Consider the following 24,867-nt stretch of genomic DNA (forward strand, 5'->3'; position numbering starts at 1 on the left):
ATACCCCGCCCTTCTCCCGAGGGACTCAGGGCGGCTTACAGGTAAATAAAAACAGTACAATACAATAAATATCTAAAAGCCAAATTAAAATATATATTAAATGACCTGTATTAGATTTAAAATTATAAAATCCCTTTAAAATCCCTATAAAATCCCCCCCTAGGCCAATCCCGCTTGATGGAAAAGCCATGTCTTGAGGATATATATTTCTCACCACATGTGAAGTGTTACATGCCTGTACAGAAAGTAAAGTGGAATGAATTGATTGACAGACACATAATATATATTATGCTACGACTTTCCTAAACAACTAGCTGGGTTGCTTTTACAAAACAGCCTTAAATTGTATTTACAATAAAGTGAATTTGGACTGGTGTATTCTTCTTTGTTTTCTAATTTTGTTTGTTTTAATGCTACCTTCAAGAAGGAGATTCTGACTTACCCAGCAAAAAGCTTTGCTTTGCTCATATTAAAGTTATATTTTGATATTTTTTTTGAAAAAGATAGTCTACATCACATTGGAATGTTTTAGTAGTACTCTGAGTAGTGGCATCTACTTGTAACATTGAGATTCTTGTGGAAATGAATAGTCCATATCTTAACACAATTATTATTTTAAGTATCCTTGCAGCAGGTGTTCTTGCTTACAGTAACTTGTTGCATACAAAACACTACGGTAGAATTTAAGAATACAAATATAGGTAATTAGAGATTTTAAGTGTCAGAATTATATAAGTTGTATTTAACAATTGTTAAATCTGCTAAATGTCACCAATTACTATCTTAAAATATTTATTTTCTTTCTGTTGCAGCTGTGTATCCACTCCAGCCTTACAACATGGTTAATGCAATTGGACATCAAACTAAGAAGCAATCTACAGCCAGAGCCTTAGTGTTAGTGGGCCAGCATGTTGAATACTACTACAGTAACATCTGCAAAACTTATCAGAGAAGAATGCTTTGTTACCAGCTCTTCCTGAATGACAGTTTCTTTTAGAAAGTCTTATCAACCACAATTATCCCACATAATTAGCTGCTCCTTTCTATTAGTTCTTCCATTTAAATGTCAATACTAAAAAGTAATAACCTAGTGCAGTAGTGGCGAACCTATGGCACGGGTGCCAGAGGCAGCACTCAGAGCCCTCTCTCTGGGCACGGATGCCCTCGCCCCAGTCCTAGGTCTTCAGCTGGATTTTATAAAACCTTTTCGCTTTAGGCCTCCACCACCGTGTGCAAAAAAAAAAAAAAAGGTTCAATCAGTCAATTTCAACTTCTCACGGGAAAAAAGATTTTGCAAAGTTGGAATTGATTGAACTTTTTAGTCCCACCCAGTCTGCCGTTATCACTGCAGCCATGCCCACCCAATTGGCCACACCCACCCGGCACTGGACGATGCATAAGTGGGTTTTGGGTAGCAGTTTGGGCACTCAGTCTCTAAAAGTTTCGCCATCACTGACCTAGTGGCTAAAAGTTTATGGTTTCTTAAAAAAAATGAGGTCTAAATTTATTGGAAAAATGGCTACTTAATAGCTTATTAAGAATTTTTCTTCCCCACTATTACTCATAAAAATATTTTAATAAAAAATAGTAAGGCTTAGAAATATAATATGCAAAAAATCACATTAAAATTTTCATTGAATCCACCCATGTTTTATTGTTGGGAAATGTATTCTTTCTCTTCCTGCCAATTTCTGTGATACATTTGGAGGTTTAATAGTTCAGGGATAGAATAAGTAAGAATCCTGCCTTTATTTGGAACCTTATAATTCGGTAAAATACTGATAAGAACTAAATTAACATAAATTGTCTAAGTGGTAGAATGTATACTCATTACATTCTATTGAAAATAGCCAATGTAATCTAATTGTAGTACAAGTTAATACAGTGTCCAATATTTCATTACCAGTTTAAATCTTTTCCCAGTAAATTAAGAATCATCTGTTACACTTACTGAGTCCTTATCGGTTATATGCAGATTTCATTATGCTTAAGTGAAATCTGTCATTTCTGAGACTTAAGCTAATGATAAAGTTAATATATACATCCAAGAACACAATGTTATTGGTTAATAATTTTCTACATTTTATTTTTCAGATTATGACTTAGTATTATTTCAGAGAAAAGTTTGTTAACCGGCAAAAAAAAAGTTTTATTAGTTAGCAGAATTAGTTTTTTCCTGTTAGGGAACAAAAGAAAGAAAAAGAAAAGCAATTTCTTTTTATGCAAAGATTGTAGTGCATTCATCTGTTCTTAAATGATTTTATTAAATAGAATAACTAAAACATTGTAATATGCCCACATAATTTATTGAATAGTCAGTGTGAAAATTTAGATTACTGCAAACTGGACAATGTGAAAACAAGTGCACTTCTGTTAAAATCAGATGCGATTCAGAGATTAATGAAATCAACTTTTTAATATCTGAAATAGAAGAAAATTTATGATTGTTCCTTTAAGGATCATGATACATAGTTTAGTTTGTTTTTTAAAAAAACCTTAGCTAAAACAGAAGAAAACAACTGGTCTTTTTTCCTGTTTAATCTGATAAATATACAATTTATCCAAAGATATACTTAAGGGCTGAATATATTTTCATAATATATGAATTGTCCTTTCTTTGAACCCTACCCCTTTATATCTCAAAAGTAGTTTGTGCACTACTTTTTTAAATGACTCAGTATAGTCTTTAAAGTCAGCATTGTTGTTTTTTTGTATTGGTCTTCCAGTTTCTCAGCCACTAGAATATTATTAAATGTATGGACTAAGTACTAATCCCTATCTTTCTACATTCTTAGTCATTCTACATTTTTCATTTTTTTATTCAAAACAGAACTTTCAGTTTTGTCAAGAATGTGAACTTTTTTCTGACGATAGCCAAGTTCAGGTTTTCTTGAAAGGAATGTTTTTTTTTACTTTATTTATTTATTTATTTACTTATTCATTCATTCATTTATTTATTTATTTTCATTTCTGTGCCACCCATGGGCTTACTGTTATTTCATACATTTATAGCCTTCTTAAAAATCTATTTTTTCTAACGATAAAGAAACAATATTTTTACATCCATTCATAAAATATCTCTGGCCTACTTCACTGTGTCAAGTTTAAGAGTCAATCATATTAATAAACTTCATGAAATTTTCACATATACTTAATACTGTCATTTGCTTTATTTGCAGTCATTTCTGAAATGTAAATTATATTCCCTAGCATGCTTTGTTTTTCTAATGAAATCTGACCATTCTCCATGATACGTTCATGAAAAAATAAGAGGTTGTTACTATCTTACTTTCTAATTATAGAATTAAATAAATTCAAAATAAAAAGTTTCTACATTTGGATAAGCAATTGGGATGTGGATACATACACGTGCACACATGTACACAGAAAGATATGCATGCACAGCACAAATACTTTTCAGTCTGAAGAAAAATATTTTTAATTAGGTAAAATAATTCCTTTTTATCTCCTTATAAAATAAATGGACTATGCATATATTCATAGATCATTTAAATTCATAAACTTGTTAAAAAGTTATTCAAGCTGATTGAAATACCTTCAAGATAATTTGGGATAATGGAGATTTTAGGCTTGAAGATGTAGGCAAAATTGTTTGCTAATGACGTTTGGCCCAGTTGTAATAATAAAGATTTTTCTGAGACCAGTTCAAATGTTTCAAGTAACTTATTTTCTAAAATTTACAAAAGCACACCTGAAAATAACAAGAGGTAGTATTTCCTTTCTTTCCCTCCTACTGGCTCCATTTGGGAGAGAGATTGGAGTTGCCTTCTAATGCATTTAAATATGCTAAAGTATGGGTAATTTATCTTACTTGAAAGTTTTATTCCTGTCAAATTTCATTGGGGAAGAAAGAATACCAGGGGTTTACACATTTAGAAAATTATCAATTTAATAATAATAATAATAAAGTTGGAAGGGACCTTGGAGGTCATCAAGTCCAACCCCCTTTAAGGACAACTCATGGCTTCGATGAGTTCTTCAGTGAGGTTTGCAAGCTTCAAGGATTTTATTGTATTATTTGATAAGTATAGTGGCAGTTGTGATTCTGCTTACTATGTAATCTGGAATAGGGAAGAATGATTAATCTTTTTATTATAACATTTGGACATTGCCTATTTGTGAAAAGCAGATCCTAATTTGCAATTGTTTTACTGATCTATGTGATCTAACAATGAATGTATTAATTGGTTGCATTTTTTCTGAACTTGAAACTTGTAGAAATCTTTATTAGACTGCTGGAACAAAATTCAAAACTTTAATTTCTATTTTGCAGATGTATATTTTATTAAGCATGATAGTAAAATCTACTGATTAGCATAACAAAATCCTCTTGCTATAACTTTGGCGTTTTATACCATGTTGTAAGGCTGGAGAAATGGATGCATTCTTCTGCACAAAATATACCAAACAAGGAGGAACTATTCTATATGAGAGGCCGTTTAGGAGAGTTACAAAAGTTTTATGTTTAGTATAATATAAAGATTATGATAAAGCAATGTAATTTTTGTGTGTTTTTTTGGTTGTAGGTTCATGGTAGGCTGTGGTAGATGCGATGATTGGTTTCATGGTGATTGTGTTGGATTGAGTTTGTTTCAAGCACAGCAAATGGGAGAAGAAGACAAAGAATATGTTTGCATCAAATGCTGTGCTGAGGAAGACAAGAAACCAGATTCAGTTGATAAGAATATGCTGGATGCCAATGTGAAACTTGAAACAACCAGAGAAAATAGACCAGTGGAGTGTGAGAAGCCTGGAATGTCCAAGCAAACTTTCATGGGCCCTCAAAACAAGACCCCAAAGCAAGGAGAAGACTCTGTGAAACATAAGGTCAAAATTTTTAAGCGGGTAAGAAATGAGATTTCTTTTTACTGTATATGCAGATTACAGCAAATTTCGTGGTAACCCTTTGAAAATGTTTTCTTTCAAATGCACCATATATGGTTTTAAAAGGCAAGAAATCATTTATTTTTTTAATAACTATTTCTTCTCCAGTTATTATTATGCTTTTGCCTAATATGTAGTCATTTGTAACTTTTGCCAATTACTTGTTTTCCAATAGAAGAAGAAAGGACTAAATTTTTTATTAAATTAGTTGGCTATAAAACATGTATCATCTTTTTTGAGGATTTTTAATATATAAGGTATATTTATATTACTTTCATTTCCAGTTAAAGTATGATTAATAAAGAATTATGTAACTCTGAATAGATATTCAGCTTCCTGACTCAATATCAAGTCCTGAAATAGTCTTCCATCTTTCTGAGGTTAGTAAAATGAGGATCCAGAGTTTTGGGAGCAACATGTTGACATTTGTAAACCACTTAGGACTGGAAAGCACTGTGAAGTGGTATATAAGTCTAAGTGCTATTGCTATTAAACATGGATAAGATCCCAGATTAATTGCTAATTAAAATCTATTGTGTTGCAACTTGTCCTTCCTTCAAAGTTCATATAATTTTAATTATTCATGTCTATGGAGAGTCTCACTCATCCAGGTCATAGAGCTGAAGAAGCTTCTTGGATGAGAAGTGAAACATCTTCAAAGAAAAATCAAGAAAGTCCAGTTGCCTCATAAAATAGCATCTTTGGACCTAATTATTCATATTTATGTTATATTTCAGAATGCTCAGCTAAAAATGCCTCTGAGCAACAAATCAGTGCTCGTATTGCTTAAACTATTGTTTTAGATATGTAATTCTGCAAAGGAATGTTAACCAAGATTGTAAAATGCAAAGCAGCATTTTACTATGTATTAAATATGAATAGTTGGTTCCTTAGAAGATTTATGGTTCCTTAAAAGTCAGGGGTGTCAATCTTGCAATGTCACATGACTTTTTTTCCATTGCTGGCAATGGGGTGGGCGTGGTTTCAGCATGACGCATCCGGCCCACGGGCCAGCAGTTTGACACCCCTGTTATAGGTTTATGCTTTTATTATTAATTAACATTCATGGTTACAATGACTAGATGAAGTCTAATTTGTATTTCTCACCAGAGAACGAGAGCCTTTATCACTGGATTGAAGAAAAGAACATTTTGTTTTCCTTTTTTCCATATACCTCCTCTTCTCCTCTAGTCTGGTAAAAGGTGTTCTGATCAAATCCTGAGAGGAAGAAAATTGAAAAGGATGAATATTCAATTGAAAAGGATGAATTGAAAAGGATGAATATTCAATTGTCAATATTCAATTTGCATTTCGCTCCAATCTAGGAGCATGTTTTGCAGGCAGACCTCACATACTGTGAACACTATAAATTCAAAATTTTGTGGCTGACAAAGAGTTAGTGGGAGACTAGTATAGCTATTTCAGGCTCATTTGCCCTCATCAGCTAGTCACACCCTTCAGGGATTCGAACCTGAGCAGCTTGCATATTAGGCAGCTGTATTACCCTTTTGAGCCACAGGTTCCCCCTCACTCCTGTCAGCAGAATGTGAGGTCTGCCTGCAAAACATGCTCCTAGATTGGAGCGAAACGCAGAACAGACTGATTTATATTTGGTAGACCGGGTGCCTCACCCAACAGATAAGATAGATATCCTCCCTGGTTTCTGCTGACAGGTGTCAGCCGCAAAAATATTTCAGTGGTATTTTATTTTATTTTATTTTATTTTTATGTAGTTAGCCATCTTGGGAACAATTTGAAGTTGTGACATAGATTATTTAAATGCATATTTTTCTATAGATGCTTTGATCCTGAGAGTAAAGAAAAATTGGACAGAAAAAAGGCTTATAATTAGTGTTGTAACTGTTTCAGGAATCTAGCGAAGGAAAAGCAGTATTGGAATATAAAAATTCTGAAAGTAAAAAGGGGCAGCAGATTCCCAAAAAAACAGGGCAAATGAGTTCCGTTCCTCGACGAGCTTCTGAAGACAAATTTGAAAAATTGAATAAAGATAATGTTTCCTGTTCAAGTGAAAGCACACTAAAGCAAGGTAATTAAAACCAAAATTGCTGATAATGATTTTCAAAATGTGTAAGTTGTATTCAAAAACTGCTGGAAATGCAACAATCAGATTGAATAGTTTATTTGCATTTGGTACCAATATCATAAATCTTAACAAATCTGAAAAATGATTCATTGAATGAAACAATTGGCTTTTTTTCTGTCAACTGTTTATTTTTTATTATTAAGCATGGATGAACCTTACATTCTTTTAAAGCACAGAGTTGACTCTGTACAAGCTAACAGTTTCTAAGATACCTTATGTTTTTATTAGAAATTGCCTGTATCTCTTCTTTTAAGGAATGGCACTCTATTGTGGGAATATGCAACACTGTAAAAAATAACTTTTCTGTTTAAAAACAAGTCTCACACTGAATATAATTTAATCTGATTTAATTTACATAACCATAATTTTGCACATTACATCTGAAGTATAAGCTTCCAAAAATATACGGGTTTAAAATATTAAATTTTGCCTGATTGGTTATAATAAGGATAGTGCCTCTGAGATTAGACAGGAAATCATATTATTTATTTTGATTGATTAGTTTTATTCATATTATATTTGAGCAATAAAATAGAAAGGCTCTCCGGAATTTAACATACTTGATCTATCAGGGAAAAAAATGACCTTCTGCTCTGTTGATGTCACCCCCCAAAAAATTTTAGAAACCAAATTAATGAAAAATAAGCAGTAAGAAAGTAAAATTAGTTTCTGCTTGAAAAGGGTTGCTTTCCACAGCATAAGAGTCAGTAGCTGTGATCAGAAACTTGCTTTGAAATTAGAATGTGAGACTGTCTTTTAACCGAATATTTTCAGTGTAAGGTTGTTCAGCATATAAATGAAACTTCTAGGAAAGATAATCAGTCAGTTTGGTTGGTGTAAGGTTGGTCATACTCTTACATTGCTCCTGTGGGTCAAACCAATACTGTGGAAATCTTCAACCATACTGTAGTGTGGAGACTTTAAGAATGTGGATGGATAAAAGAAGCTCAGATTAAATCTTAAAAATAAGAAATTTGTTCTTTTTGAACAAATCTGGAGGTTTTTTTGGAACTGGGCATTTGTGTAATATTGGCTTGGTTGTGCTGCCTGTAATGACTAGGAAGTCACCCTAGACTCTTGGCTCTTGCTTAAGCAGCAGGGAAAGCTATAGTCAGGGACATTGCCCAGATCTGGTTGATATGCTAGTTAAAAGTCTGTTTGGATGTCTTTGGCCTGATCACCATTCGTTTAGATTACTCTAATTTTGGAACTGATTCAGAAGGTGTAGTTGACATAAAAATATAGTGGCCAGGTTACTAGTGGGAAACTTTGCCAGTGCAGAATAAAACCAATTTAAAGTTTGGTGTTCTGGGCCCAATTCAAAAGATTGGTGGCTACCTTTAAATACTTGGGTATATTGGTCAGTACCTTGCCAGAATGGAAACTTCCTGTGGTGCTGTGAACTTTTAGAGCGGGCCTGCTAAGTAGGCCTTCTTTGTGATTACTCCCACACTTTCAATCACACTTTCGCCAGGGGCATGTTGGCCCACTATCCCTTCTTTGACCTTGCAAGCAGATAAAAAAAATATGTTCCAATGCACATAACCACACTAGATATAGATGCCCATCATAAGACTTTTTTGTGATTTCTGCTGGTTGTTTTTATTGTTGTTATACTTATGATTTTGCGCTTTTTCACAGCGTCTGTCACAGGGCAGTCTACAAATAGTGTTAAATTCAGTCAATTCACCTTATTTTTTCAACAGTAAAACTTCCTGTTCTCATTATTAAGAATATGATCAGTTGTAGAAATGTGGTTTTATTTCTCCATACCTCAGCTCTCTAAAATGGATAATTTGGTTATATTTCAAAAGGTATTCAGGATAAGCAGGAAATGAAGAAAAAGAGAACCGAGAAGGGAACAGCAACTAATGTACACTCACCTCCTGCTTCTGCAGCCAAACCTTCTGTTGATCAGATAAGACAAAGTGTTAAACAGTCACTGAAAGAAATTCTAGAGAAAAGGTATGGATTCTGCAGTAAAGACATTCCTGTTATTTCAGTTTGTTTCCTGAACAAATAAAATAAAATCTGTGTATTTTTTTCAGGCTTGCAGACTCAACACTGAAGATCCCTGAAGAAAGAGCAGCAAAAGTTGCAAATAAAATTGAAAAAGAGCTCTTTTCTTTTTTCCGGGATACCGATTCCAAGTATAAAAATAAGTACAGAAGCTTGATATTTAATCTGAAAGATCCGAAAAATAAAGTATGTCATGACATTTCTTACGTACTTGGAAACTCTTCAAAGAATAATTCTTTTTCTTTGTGGAGGCCTAAAATAATTTTAAATGCTCATAATTTCTTCTTCCATCCTGATTATTAACATTATAGAAGTCTCAGAGTTAAATCTACTAACATACTTTTATTCCATATTCAAATTGATTAATCCACTTTTTTCTGTCCATATTTAATAAAAACACTAATTTTCCTTTTGCATGCTAAAATATCTTGCTTGTTAATTTTTTTCAGAGGCATTTTGCCTCCTAAAATAGGGGTTCACATTTCTTTACCTAAACTATAGATTTGATAGAGAACTGTAATAGTATATGTGAATAGAGCTGTGCCCACAAACTTTCTGCTGATGAAAATAAGATGGACATTTTTACTAGTATGTCATCTTTTTACCTTTGGATAGTTCCCCAGAATAAAATTTCAATGGATAGGAAGCTGAATGAGCAAAGATGAATGAATGACAATTGCATTCTTTCCCTACTAGCAGCATAATTGCTATACAGAGTATTCCTTGACTTATACTCACAATTGGGATAGAGCTTCCATTGCTAAATCATGGAGACGTTAAGTGAGTCACAAACAATTTTATGACCTTTTTTGCTGCAGCTGTTAAGCTAATCACCACAGTCGTTAAGTGAATCTGGTTTCCCCTGTTGACTTTGTTTCTTGGTAGCCCCTTGGGGAGGCTGCAAATGGCAATCCCATGACTCTGGTATGTTGCAACCATTGTAAATGCATGCCAGTTCCAAGTGGCTGAATTTTGATCAAGTGTCTGCAGGGACACTACAATAATAGTAAGTGCGAGGACTGGTCGTAAGTCCCTTTAGTTTCATTATAACTTTGAACAGTCATTGAACAAATGGTCGTAAGTCAAGGACTACCTTTACTGAAACAAAACCCTGCAATACGTTATTACATCCTAGGGAAGCAAAATTTAGGATTTAACGTAACAATTTCCTTCCTAAATCATTCTGTTAAAAATAATTAATACTTTTATGTATTTAATTGATATCCCACCTTTATTATTTTTATAAACAACTCAGGGCAGCAAACTTATCTAATACTTCTTTCTCCTCCTATTTTCTCCACAACAACACTGTGTTAGGCTGAGGGAGAGAGTGACTGGCCCAAAGTCACCCAACTGGCTTTCATGCCTAAGGTGGGACTAGAACTCATGGTCTCATGGTTTCTAATCTGGTGCCTTAACTGCTAGACCTCCCTGCTTTGGATTTAACTTTTGTATCTCACTGCTGGCCTGTAAGGTTTGCCACAAGCCTTATGCTAGTGTCTTCAGTGTATATATACTAGGACTGTATCAGACTGCATATACCTAACATTTGATTTATGTTATAGATCTAGAATATGGGTGATATAGAAGCCATATCTCAAGCTTTATAAGCAGAAAAAAATAAAAATTTTCTAACTAAACTTTTGTGGGAATGTCTTTTTAAAGCAGATTTGAAATGCCACCATTAAAAAACTATAATGAATCTAATTATTATATTTTTAGATAACATAGTCATTACTTCCAGAAACACAGGAGATGCATCCTGTTTTTCTGCGTGTATCCTAAGCCCTGCAGATACAGATTAGCAGAGTAGGCTCTTAAATTTATAGGCTCTTAAATTTATAGGCTTCTTTCTTTTACTTTTTGCTCTTAAGTTCAAAGACTGGCCTAAATTTTTCAGCTCAGTTGCAGAATGTTTTAGAGTATTTAAACAGAAAACCAATCATTCTTCCTATTAGTATATTACACCATATAAAAACCATTGAAACTAAATATGAAATATTTACGTTGGTGTAAAATTACTGTAGATAAACTGTCATGCAAGGGAAATTAATAGAATTTCAGTTGATTTGCAGTTCTTAATATTTTTCTTGTTGAATTGATACCAAAAAATGCAGGTTTTGGTTGATTACATATAACTAATTATTGATTCCTCTTCCAGATACTTTTTAAAAGAGTATTGAAAGGTGAAGTTACTCCAGACCATCTCATAAGAATGAGTCCTGAAGAACTAGCTTCCAAAGAACTAGCTGCATGGAGGAAAAGAGAAAATAGACATGTATGGCTTATCTACCATATTGAATTCGTCTCCTTATAAGTTATTTGATTTCAAAAAGTTGTTATCCCTGCCAATCCTTTCATTCCTAAATAATCAAATGATCAATGCTTCTCTCAGCTCACATTAAGCTAGCTGCTAAATAGGGTAAATTCAACCCCCTCACAGCCTGCATTCAGCATGTGGGAAATTATTTAATATTTTCTTCTGGTTTCAATTGAGTATTTTATTTTATATAGACTTGCAGCTGTTCTCCTAATATAAGATTTGGGCACGGAGTAAATTTGGTTCTCTCTTGCTGCAATTCATTATACGTCCATTTTTGGTTCTCTTGCCCCAATTGCTCTCTGGCCAAAATATCCTAGAAATCTTTCTCCGGATGACGTCCTTTAGCATTATAACTATACTTTTATTCTTCTCTAGTAAAATGAACTCGATTGAATAAGTTTCTTAACATTCCTGGAATTTTGAACCTTAAATGTTTTATTTGAGAATGAACCATATCTTCTAGTATGTAAAATAGTTGTCAGGTTTTCAACGTGTATACAAACTAATTTACTGGCATTTGTTTTTAAAGGTAATCTAATACAAAAGAAGAGATCCAGTTTCCATCTCTTTAATTATGGTTTCATGTCCTAGAACTTTGTCTGCTGTTTCTGGAGGCTCTTGCCTTGTATGTCTAACCTGTTGTTTGTTTATTGATAGACAATTGAAATGATTGAAAAAGAGCAGAGGGAAGTTGAAATACGACCAATCACCAAAATTACTCATAAAGGAGAAATAGAAATTGAAAGTGAAGCTCCAGTTAAAGAGCAAGAAGCAACTATTATGGAAATTCAGGTATAATTTATATTTGCTATTAAAGTAACAGTACATTTTTCATTAGCAGGCCTTATGTACTAGAACAGAGGTCCTCAACCTTTTGGGCACCAGGAACCGGTTCTGTGAACAGAGTTTTTTTCCATGGATCGGAGGGGGCGTGGTTTTGTGTACTGCCTGCATCTTGCGGATGGGGCTTTGCTTGTTTGTGCCGCCCGGTTGCTGGCATGCCACGGCCCGGTACTGGTCCACTAGTCCCCTGTACTAGAATATAATATGTAGGTTGTCTAATCTTTGATTTATTCAGCCTACTTTAGAGATCTGTGAGTACCTTTCATGAGTTACGTGTTTTCCTTGTTAATTGTACTAGAGAAAGCTAGCAATATGTAAATGAAAACATGTTTGTGCTAAACTTACTTCCTTGTAACATCCAGAACATTAAAAATATATTGTAGCAGTTTCTACAGGAAGGATTCAATCCTAACATTTAGATCTTCTAATGAGCAGGAGTTAGGATATGAATGATGTTTCCTCATAAGTCTTCATAATATTTCTGTGAAAATATTATTCAGCAGAGATGATCTATAGGTATTCCAGAATCAGGATGAAGACAGCTCTGGATTCCTTGGATCTGAAGCACTTTCTCTTGTTTAATTGGTCCTAATACTGGATGACATGTTTATCTGTGTACATATATTTTATTGAAATTAATTTATTGAAGAGTTCGAACAGAATTGATAACAGTAAACAATAAGCTAGTCCACTCTTACTCTACTATTGCATTTAGTTTTGCTCAAGTCATTTTAAGTTACTCAGCATAATGCCAATGGAGATTCTATAACCTTTAGTAAATGCAGAATGTTATTTCTTTTATAAAGCAATGTTAATAAATGATGTAGGTGATGTTTATTATGATCAAAGGACCTAAATGTGTATATATTTATAAAATTTGTCTTCTTCACATAGGAACCTGCTCCAATTAAAATTGTAGAAAAGGTGGAGGAAACGGAAAAAGTTAAAGAAGCTAATGAATCTTCCAGTTCTGATACAACAAGTCAACATAAAAACCACCTATTTGATCTTAATTGTAAAATTTGCACAGGTAGTATACACAAGCTTATTTAAAAATTATATGTGCTATTTGAACTGCTTGGTCCTTAGCATTTCTTCTCACTTTAAAACCTAGAATAATAGCAGTTTCTCAGTAGAATTGTAAAATGATATCCAATTGTACTTTCACCAATCCCAGGAAGTAAGTTAGACATGAAAAAATGAATGACTTAAGTCATAAAGCAAGTTTCTTCAACAAGTGATTATTTGAATTTGTGTCGGTCACTCCATCCAATATTGTATTCTATGATGCAGATCCTTTAACAGTCTAATCAGGGTGACTCTTTCGCCCTTTACTTCCAAGCTCATTCAGAATCTCTCCAAACCACAGCTTAAAATTGGAGATCTTTCATGTGCCCTAAATTTTGAAGAAGCAAAACTGATTTTGGGTTCACTGTGCAAGTCAGAGGAATGTAATGATTAAGCTCTTGATCTGGCACCCTGGAGCCCTAGACCAGGGGTAGGGAACCTTGGCTCTTTTATGACTCGTGGACTTCAACTCCCAGAATTCCTGTGCCAGCATGGTGGCTCAGGAATTCTGGGAGTTGAAGTCCACGAGTCATAAAAGAGCCAAGGTTGCCTACCCCTGCCCTAGACTCACATCCATCCTCAGTCAGGGAAGCTCACTGAACGACTTTGCAAATCCTTCTGTTCAGACCAACCTACCACCAGAGAGTATTGTGCAAAACAAAAACAAAAAACCCTGTACTATCTATACTGTCTTGAGCCCCTGAAGGAACAATGAGATATAAATCAAATAAGTAAGAAATTGGATTCTGTTGCTTTGCCTACATTCAGAGGTTGCTGCTTATCTTAAATAATGTATGGATGCTAAACTCAGTAAAATTAGTATCAAAGACCAAATTAACAAAATATGTTTTCTAATTGACTGGATGATAGTTTAGAATGGGCTGGGGAACCTGCAGGTAACCCGATGTTACTGAGTACAAATCCAGCATTTCTCTTCATTGGTCACGTTTGTCATGGCTACTAGGAGTAGTTCAGCAATATTTTTTTGGCACTGGTCATTTTTCTAACACGAAGCTTCAAAGCTGCCCTGCATCTGGCCAGATTGTTAGAAGGCAATTAAAAACTTTTCTCTCCCTCAGAAGTTTCAGAACAAGAATATAGTTCTTAGCTATATTTAGTTTAAATGAGCCCATCTCAAACTATAGTTTGAAGTATTAACAAACCAATGAATAGGTGAAGTTCAAAGCAAAGCAATTTAAACCTGGCATAAAAGCTTCAGAACTGCAGTTCACTGCAGAGAAATAGGAAGATGGCAAAGTTGTTTTTTTTTTATAAAACTTCATCATTATTATGCTTGTTTTTCTATGAAAAATTAAATTTAATCTACATCTCTTTGATGATTATCCAAACATCATTTAACTGCTTGAGTCAAATTCTAGATATATTCATACTACTGTCTTTTTAATTTCAACCAGCAAGATTTTTTAGCATTATGGTGACAGCAGTAATTGTTATTATATATTATAATCATTTTAAACTGGCTTAATATGACAAATACTCAATAAAGCTTTTTAATTTTCTTCTCAAGGTCGAATGGCACCACCCAGTGATGATCTTTCTGGGAAAAAAGTGACAGTATCAATTGGAGTTGCTCGGAAGCCATCAGATAACGAAGCTGACAATATAGCAGATGCACTTACTTCAACAACAAATATCTTAGCTTTGGAATTATTAGAGGAAGATAAAGAATTGTCAAATCCAGCGTTTGCGTCCACTTCCAGCTCTAGGTAATCATTTGTGATTGCTACTCAAGTATATAAGAAAATAGAAGCTACTGTACGCACTTTGAATAAAAATGTTCTGTTCTCTTGACTGATAGCCATTTTCCATAAATGAAGATAGGTAGTAAAAAATTCCAAACAGAAGTAAAAATTTTAAAAAATGTCCAGGTTTTTCAGACTGAACTGTAATATATGAAACCTTCGGAAGTCTGTTTGCCAAAAGTGAACATTACTTTGTTCCTTCTGTCTTCTTTTTTCTCCTACTCTAACAGACTGAAATGCCTTGGTACTGCAACACATTTATACTTTTCATTTCAAGATGACACGAATCTGTATAATACTATTATAATATAATGTAATGCAACACAAGGCCATGCCATGTCATGTAATACAAGAATATTGTGAGAATAGTAAGAAGTTGTGCATTACACAGCTTGTAAATGATGAAAGTTTGTATAGCATTTAAGTCCCCTTTCAAATTAATTTCATAAATATCAATTGTAGCTCATTCTTGTTTTATAATTTTATAAAGCATCTGATCCATTCTGTCCAAAAGCTTAGCTGAAAGGGAGTTAAAAGTTACACTAAGGATTTCTGCTCCATTTTTTTTATCCTCTGGCTCTAGTGTACAGTTCTCAAAGCTTCTAATGAATACAATAGAACTTTGCTAGTCTGAGGGGTGTTAATCTTTCCAATATGAAAGAATAAAGAAAGTAATTGAAAAACAAGTGATTAAAATATAAAGCTCAGTCAAGCGTAGTGTCCATAAAGTGCAAATTGGAATTTGATGTAAATTTCAACTCTCAGCCGTCCACTCATGAACTGACCATAAAAAAAGACAATTTCCACAATCTACTCATGAAGAATAGCTGTCCAGAATCTCATGGACAATCTCAATGATCTCTCCTGTATTCCTGAAAGATTAGGCTAACTGAGATCTGGCATTCAAGTGTCAATTTCGCTTGCAAAATTGTCTTGCTAACAAAGAAAAGCCAGCAAGGCCTCCGCTCACTATGACGTATACAGGAAATATCTTCCAAAAGTGTCTTCCTTCTCTTTCCTTACCCATCCATATTTAATGCAGTTAGTTGCTTACCACATTAAATTGCTTTGTTTTCCTTCATTCCTATGTTTCAGATCAGAAACACCTGGGACTGTTGAAAGTGAAACATTATTTCTAGCTCGTTTGAATTTCATTTGGAAAGGCTTTATCAACATGCCATCTGTGGCAAAGTTTGTTATCAAGGCTTACCCAATCTCTGGTTCTTTTGAAAGTTTAACAGAGGTAAGTATGGCGTTCTCAACAATTCTACCATTTTCTTGGGGACTTTTTAAATTTTCTTTTACTGTGGACAATGAAATGTTGCAATGTGAAATCACCAAAGAGAGCATTAATGTACTTTTGCATATAGATTATGAAAATTAATTTCTTTTATTGAGGAAAAAATATTGTTTTGTGATAAAAATATACATCTACTTGTCTTCCATAGGATTTGCCAGATAGCATCCAAATAGGTGGCAGGATATCACCTCAGACTGTTTGGGAATATATTGAAAAAATAAAGGCTTTGGGTACAAAGGTAAAAATATATTCTTGTAATATAATGTGGCTTTAGATGCTTAATGTTCTGTCATTTTTAAAAAGTTTAGGATTTCATGCTGGTGCTGTTATTACCTGAAATAAATTCATCAGTACTGTTTATATGAAATCCAATGCAGAAAACAAATAAACTGCACTGTTCCTTGTTCAGTAATGAATCCAGTAGCTAGATAATATGTTCAATTTCAGTATATGGGAAGCCTAGATACTGTAAATTAAGGTACAGAAAGACCCAAGGGAAGAAGAGTATTATAAAGGAATAAAAGAACTTGTAACTATGATACTTGTACAGATTCCCATTTTAGAAATACCGTTAAACACTAAAATTCTTATACTTATGGTGGCATCTGAGACCACCTTTAATTTATGAAAAATGATTTTATTTTTATTCATGTTAATGTTTCATATATTCAAAATACATAATATGATTTGTTGCAGAACTTTGTTTCAATAATTCTTTTGAGAGAATCATTTACTATATTGCATACATTTTTAAGCTTGCCTTCCTCAGTAGCAAAGCAATAGGCTTACAAATTAGATCCATTTAAATAGTCCAGCATTTAATTACCATTATTTTAAGATAGCTTCAAACTGCATGTGTCTTGCTGGTGTGCAATAGCAATATGAGAAACTGTAGAGCTTTCTCACTTATTTACTTAGTTACTTGTTAAATTTGCATGCCACCCATTTCACTATCTAGCAGCTTTGGGTGGCTTTTACTTGTTTGCTATCTATGATAATCATGAGTGAATTTCCCAGCATCTAAAATCAATGAAATACAAACTTCATTAAAAACTGATGTGTATATGTGTGTCTTTATTTTAAGAACATGGCAACAATAAATGTTTGCCTTTTTTCATAATAGGAACTATGTGTGGTTCGTTTTACTCCTGTTACAGAAGAGGATCAGATTTCATATACTTCGCTTTTTGCCTACTTCAGCAGCAGAAAACGTTATGGTGTAGCAGCTAATAATATGAAGCAAATCAAGGATTTATATATTATCCCTTTAGGTGCTTCTGATAAAATTCCACACCAGTTGGTACCTTTTGATGGTCCTGGTAAGTAACAAAGATAGGCTGAATTATCCTTTGCACTAAAATATTATTGATTAAAAAAAACCAAGAACAAAACCTTTTTATTTTCTGAGATATATATTTTAACTATGCTAGAAGTCAAACAGTTTGACCATATATTGCATGAATATTGGAAATGAATATTGGAAATGAAGCTTGATATGAAGCCTTGCATGGAAAGCAGGCATTTCTTTTTCTGTTTAGCTCATGGATAGAATCAGTATTTTTGATTTAACAGTTAAGTATTTTACAGTGTAAAATGTACTTTTACATAGTGACTTGGAGAGTGAAATTTTGTCAGTGCTTCTTAAAGTACATTTTGTAATATCAGTGAACCATTTAAGCTATCTGGCATTGTAGAGACACAGAGTGGCTTGTTTTAACTAAAAAAAAAATTCCAAGATACATGTTTCCCATTATTACATTGTTCCTTTTTTAATATTATATATATATGTGTGTGTGTGTGTTTGTGTAGGAATTGAAGTCCATCGACCCAATTTGCTGCTGGGATTGATAATTCGCCAGAAGCTAAAAAGGCAGATTAGTGCTGTGGCTAATTCAACCGTGACCCAGGCTGAAGAGAGTCCTGAAAATTTGCAACCAGAGAAAAAAAGTAAACTGAACAAATCAGAAGTCCTTCATTCTGAGTCAATTGAAAAAGAAGAAGAAGAAAATGATTTCTTTAATTCATTCACTGCAGTACTGCACAAGCAGAGGATCAAATCCCAACAATGTAGTACAGAAGATGTCACAGTGAATGAACCTGCTGTGGAGAGCATCAAACTTGAACCCACCAAACCTCTACGGTTCCTTCCTGGGGTTTTGGTTGGATGGGAAAATCAATCATCTGCTCTCGAACTAGCAAGTAAGCCACTGCCAGATGACATTCTTCAAAGCCTTTTGGATACCACGGGGCAGATGCCTGAATATATCCAACCAACAGTTGACAAGCCAGTTAATGAAAATCTGCCTTTATTAGAGAAACAGACAAACATAAAGGAAGAAAACATAGACATTTCAGTGGGTGGTGAAGATACAAGGCATAAAAAGGACAATGTAAAAGAAACCATCAACAATACCTTAGCAGTGGATGTATCAGTAGCAGATTTCCCTTGCTCTCCAGGAACTCTTACAAGTCTGAGTCTTAAGGAGAAACCACCGGATGTTTCTACTGAGGTATTTTTAGCAAACTTAACTATTCTATCACAGAGTAAGGAAAACCAAGAGACTCCAGAAAACAGTTTAAAGTTGGGTGATACAGATAATGTTCCTCAGGAAAATAAAAGGACCATAAATTTTCCTGTTCCTTCAGATGCTGGAAAAGGAGATGGGAGCAATAATGTTGGAACAGCATCTGTTGATACTATGACCATTCATAATTCCAAATCTCCACCATTCATTAATCTTAAGAGAGACCCAAGGCAAGCAGCTGGACGAGGCCAACATAACAATAGTTCAGAAAGTGAAGGCGATAGTACTAGAAGTGAAGATATACAGCACCTTGATACTTTAGAATCTGAACGGTCAAAAGTCGATAACAAGCAGAATTCAGGAAATGAATTAGCCTCAGATCAGGCTGATAATCAAGCATGCAAGACAACATTGGTTTCAAAAGCATCTAAAGGAGATAGTGCATGTACCTCACAAATTAATGACACCTTGATGCAAAACCTTGAGACTGGAAATTCTGTGAGAGGATTATTGTCGCCGCCACCACCACCACCACCACCACCACCACCCTCTTCATCATCATCATCATCATCATCATCATCTCAGTTTGAAATGGAAAATACAGGTCATCAATCTGACTTAAGTACCAAATTACCTACCGGAAGTGGAAATTTCTCACCAATTAGGACTCCTCAACCCAATTTTCCTCCCGCTAAAATAACTCCCCCTGGTTTTCAGTTTCCTGGGGCCATTACCCCTAATTTCTCCCCACAGAACACTCCTGTATTTGGGTTTCCACATCATCTGCCCCCACCGCTCCTTCCACCTCCGGGCTTTGGCTTTGCTCAAAGTCCTCTCATGCCTTGGCCTCCTGTACTTCACCTGCCAGGTCACCTACCCCACTTTGTTGGACCAGTTACACCAGCCCCTCCTGTCACTCAGAAACCATCAAGATTCTCAGGGCCTGAACACTTTTATCAAAACAAAAATGCTAGAAGACCCGAAAGGCGTCACAGTGACCCCTGGGCAGGCCGGCAGGGTCCTCACGTGGAGAGGGCTTTCAGTAGGAGGAAGAACGATCAACAAAGGCAAAGGTTTTATAGCGAATCTCACCACTCCAAAAAGGGCAGGCACGACTGGGAGTTGGATCCTGAAAGAAGTCGACACCGAGACAGAAGCTCAGAGAAAGAGAGGGAAAGAAAAAACCGGGAGGAAGGGCATCGAGACAAAGAGAGGTTGCGGCTTTCACATAGCGATAAGGACTCTGAAAGCAAATGCTCACGAGAAAGTAGAAATCCTGAAAAGAAGGATGTTCCTAGAAGTGAAGAGCACCTTCACGAGAAAGAGAGAGAGAAAAGTAGGGAACGGCCAAGGGAGCAAGACAATGAAAAGAACCGAGAAAGGCATCACAAAGACAGGGACCCAAGTGATCGGGGTAAAAGCAAAAGGTGAAAGGAAAAAAAAATGAGAGAGAAAGAAGGCACAGTCTGTCTTCTAGTTCTAAACAAATAGAACATAATATGTTTTAAATATGTCCTAAAGCTGTCTGTATATTATATGCTTGGGTATAATTGTGCCATCGATACTTACTTTTTATATTCAATGTTTAATGTTTTGTAGGACTAAGTCAGTTCTGGTACCAATCTGTGTACCGCACATTCATTTTCTTTTACAATCTCTTGACATAGGAGTAAAGTTGAATAGTTGGAACATTTTACACTGCTTGTATAGAAAAATGACCGAAAGGGGCTTCTTTTAATATGCAATAAACGATACATACAGATTCTTTGTCAAATTGGGCTTCAGTCAAGCTATTTGTAGCCTTTGGTGATTTGTACTTTGCATTTGGAGCTATTCCAACAAACATGAATATGGATTTGTATTGTTAAGTATGACAACACAGCATTGGCTTTGAAAACAAGAGAGATTGTAATGCAGCCCTATTCAAATGCAACTTTCAGCTCAAGCTGAATAGGGTTGATGGCTTCGTGAATTCAAAAGATTCCAGAGAATAAGAAAATGGTGGCAGCAGAGGGAATTCCAACTGTATTAATTATTCATTATTGGGCATTTCTGATAGAATGAATTGGTCCGTGAGCAGAAGCAGTCCAGGTTTTACTGCTTCGAGGCACACTTTTTAGTGAAGTATTTTATGGCTTTAGCTTTTCTGTCATTGATGGGCCACCTCCTGAAATGAATAGAACTAATGATGTCAATAATGTTAGGATTGGAATTAAATATATTATCTAGGAGAATTCACAGGAGTTCTCAAGCTTTGCTCATTCTAGGTTTTTATTGGCAAAAGGAACAGCAAAGCCTAGATCAAGGTTGACCATGTTTCTGGTTCATCTGCACAAAGGCGGGTTTTTTGTTTTTGCTTTTAAAGTGACCACCACGACCCCTGATGACAATTTGAGAACCCTAGCTTTCAGCTGAAATTAATATTTTAGCTATTTCTCATGCTTTGAAAACTTGAATACCTAAGCTTGTACATGAGACTTGTGTTTTCCTATTCTTTATATTATAAAATGTAAATATTTTAAGGAGTATTTTGATTCTACAAATAATAACCTTCTCACAGTTGTTTGCTTGATTTTAATAGATGTGGAGCAATAGGCTAAACCAGTATAACAGAAAGTTGTATAAATATGGCTTGCCTTTACAATTCATGACTGGTAATTTTTAATAACCCACAGGGTTTTTAATAAATAGATCAGTAAAAATGTGATTTTTCTGTGGAAGATTATAGTATATTGGTTTTTCTGTTAGATATCATTGCACTACTCTGTTCAACATCCTATTTTGAAGTATTTAGTAAAATTAAGAGCATTGTGCATAAAAAAAGAAACCCTTAATTAAATCGCCTTACCTATGAACATAGATTTTGCACTTTGGTATAAGAAAGAAACTTTCTCTCAATAATATGTGATTAAAATAAATTGTTAGGCTATTTTAAAATCCTATTTAAATATAATAGCCAGTTTGCAAACCCTGCACATGGCTTTATTTAGTCAAATTAAAAATGCTATATCATAAATTGCTTGATGCTACCTTTTTTTTTTAAAAAAAAAGCGACTGTCCAAAATGTTGATTCATTCATGCATATAATCAGTCTGTATGTTTTCAACAGAAATGCAAGCATATGCTAGATTTAGGGTAAATTCTTGTGTGTGCATGTGTGTAGGCACTGAAGACATTGCCTGGAATTTTCCTGTAAGAGTGAGTAGAGTAACATCTGGCACAAGACAGCACACATAATTACTTTCCACCTTTCTTTCCCCATCACTTGTGAAACCCTTTAATTAGTGTTCATTTTCAGATATCTAACTCTCCCAAGGCCTCTTACTATATGTCTGCCATGGAAAGAAGGTAACAAGCTTATTATTCATAATACTGTTCACTGCAAAAATAAAACTAGGATCAAGTTGAAAAAGTTTTCGAAAATAAGCAGCCTAAGATATTATGGGAATTTAAAATTCAAACAGACAGGCCCCTTGTTCATAATATGTCTGATAAACAGTTATTGAAAACAAGAAAATCTACCAGGACTAGCACATCAAATTTGAATGCTTATGGAAAAAGAAATCTGTTATATCGATTGTGATTAGAACCCTTGGAGCAAAGGATTCCATCCATATTTGGAAAATGTTTAATTCATCAGAATTGAGCATCCTCATTTTACAAAAATAACCACCTTGCTTGGAACTGCCTATATCCTTAGTTGCTATCTTAATAATTGATAGGTCTTGGTTAGGATGTGAATGATTAAGTATTCACCAAGCTTAGTCTGAATCTAGCTGGTTGGATGGGTGTCACTTTGATAATGAAATTGGGGTTTCTTGTGAATTTTAAATATTTATACTTCCCAACTTGTGCTATTTTATTCATGTTTATTTGGATATTTGTGTAGAAGTATAAAATGTTCTCTGAATAGTCTCATCATAATCAGTGGGAGAATCCTGCAGGTAAACTTATGAGCAGACTAGAAGATCAGTGCTTCAAAGACTGAAATCCTAAGTGCACTTTGATACTCCCACATAAATATAACTAGGAATAGGGTGTAAAAAAAAGTTTTAAAATGCTAAATATTTGCTATGTTTGCCCCATTCCTACAAAATGATCAGTAGATACAATCTGAAATCTGGCATCAGGTATTGTAAAAAAACTACAGTGTGTTATGATTTTCTTTCGTACTTTGGCTCTTCCTGAGATGCTACTTCATATTATAGTAATGGCAGCTTATTAAGTAATCACTTTGGAAGAATTTTGCCCTACAAGGTAAGGTGTGAGTATAATAAATGGATACAAATTTATAGTTTAATTGCAGAATGAGCAGAGGGCTGTGCAGAATAATATCAGTTATTGATTCAACATTTTCCATTCCTCAAAGTCCTTACAAATAAAAATCTAGACTAATGAAGTTAAATTGACTAAGATTTTTCTTCTGTTTTGTTATTCCAGATTTCAAATAAGAGATGAGAAGTCCTCAAAAAATAGAGAAGTACATAGGAAGAAATGGGGTTACTAAACAAATGGGGATTAAAAGAATGATCAAAGGCTTTCCAAAACATTTCAAGAAAATAAAGTGAAGAGGTGACATAGATATGTTGTTGAGGCATAATTTGAGGCAGGAGGGACAACAAAATAAAGCATGGATAATCCAGGGATTTTCAGTACAACTGGTAGGAAAGAAGCATTAAAATATGACTCCCTTATGTGTAACTTGTTACATATAGTTCATTCCATCAACTATTGGTAAAAATGAATGAACCATAGTCTAATAAATTAATAACAGTAACCTTAGGAAGGGAAGAGATGCCAATAAAGGAGAATATTTGTACCAAGGTGATTTTTCAAAAGGTAACTGGATTTTGTTTTCCTTGAAGACGTTTTGCTTCTCATCTAAAGCGAAACGTCTTCAAGGAAAAACACAAAAAGTCGCTTTTTGAAAAAGCATCCTTGGAACAACTATGACTGAATAACTGACTCTCCAAAGACATTGAAAATATTTGTAGCTCAGGGTTGAAATTAGAAGTCCTTGGTGCTTTCTGAGCTTGGTTGTTTTCTTGCAGATGTTTCATTACCCAAATTAGGTAACATCATCAGTGTTAGTACAGATTAGACTTTGCTGAATAAGAAATGGTTTTGGAAAAAGGTACCTTACAAGATGGAAGACATGTAATATAATGATTAAAATGTTTATTTTCTAACAAAATAATGCTCCTTTAATTGTCCATCACTCTTGCAAACTCCATAGCTTCTTTGTTTAATGCTTATATTTTTGCATTTTAGCAAGCACATTCCTGCTTCCAAGAAAATTGCTTTCGGTAATAATGGACCTCCAGATACTATATATCAGTGGTGGCGAACCTATGGCACGCGTGCCAGAGGCGGCACGCAGAGCCCTCTCTGTGGGCACACGCCATCACCCCAGCACACGTGGTCTCTAAAAGTTCGCCATCACTGGCCTAAGGCCAGCCAGCCTGGAGCCGCCATTGGGGAGCCCACCATCTCACCCGCCAGAGACCCCCTGGATCTCCTCCCAACCCTGCCCTGCCCGGCTCCCACAGGTGTCCCTCCCCATAAGCAACATTGAGGTGGCCACGCCCCCCGGCCATGCCCATGCCATTACTGCAGCCACACCCATCCAGTGGCCACACCCACCCAGTCTGCCACGCCCACTGTAGCTGCGCCCACCAAGTGGGCCACACCCACCCGGCACCCGGCGATACATAAGTGGGTTTTGGGTTGCAGCTTGGGCACTCGGTCTCTAAAAGGTTCGCCATCACTGCTATATATTGTATTGTTTCTTTCCCTGAAAAATGTAGGTTTTGTAAGAGAAATGTGGGCATGCTTTGTTTTCCCTTGCACTAGGCATTTATTTTTGGAATACATTCTAAAGCTGAGGAAAGATCTTTGAAATTTTATTAACCCTTGTTTACATTTTGATATGATTTAATTGCTCCCTAAGAAGAAGCCTACAGCTCACAAAAATAAGCATAGAAAATAAAAACTCTGCCACTTTCAAAATAATATTT

At 34.9% G+C, this 24,867-nt stretch overlaps 1 protein-coding gene across 1 annotated transcript in view; it reads left to right on the top strand.

Annotated features, from left to right (window-relative positions):
- PHF3 (PHD finger protein 3) overlaps window positions 1-21,871 on the top strand; it is a 49,449-nt gene extending 27,578 nt beyond the window's left edge. Inside the window, exons 6-17 of the mRNA XM_015815907.1 lie at window positions 4,548-4,866; window positions 6,775-6,952; window positions 8,824-8,974; window positions 9,058-9,214; window positions 11,190-11,306; window positions 12,009-12,143; window positions 13,089-13,224; window positions 14,791-14,989; window positions 16,121-16,268; window positions 16,474-16,563; window positions 17,449-17,644; window positions 18,135-21,871. Of these exons, the coding sequence (XP_015671393.1) occupies window positions 4,548-4,866; window positions 6,775-6,952; window positions 8,824-8,974; window positions 9,058-9,214; window positions 11,190-11,306; window positions 12,009-12,143; window positions 13,089-13,224; window positions 14,791-14,989; window positions 16,121-16,268; window positions 16,474-16,563; window positions 17,449-17,644; window positions 18,135-20,281 (3,973 nt within the window). The 3' untranslated portion in view covers window positions 20,282-21,871. The remainder of the gene's footprint in view (window positions 1-4,547; window positions 4,867-6,774; window positions 6,953-8,823; window positions 8,975-9,057; window positions 9,215-11,189; window positions 11,307-12,008; window positions 12,144-13,088; window positions 13,225-14,790; window positions 14,990-16,120; window positions 16,269-16,473; window positions 16,564-17,448; window positions 17,645-18,134) is intronic.
- The last annotated feature ends 2,996 nt before the right edge of the window (window positions 21,872-24,867 follow it).

Source organism: Protobothrops mucrosquamatus, unplaced genomic scaffold (genome assembly GCF_001527695.2).
Source record: "Protobothrops mucrosquamatus isolate PMUCROS unplaced genomic scaffold, P.Mucros_1.0 scaffold384, whole genome shotgun sequence".
Lineage (NCBI taxonomy): Eukaryota > Metazoa > Chordata > Lepidosauria > Squamata > Viperidae > Protobothrops > Protobothrops mucrosquamatus.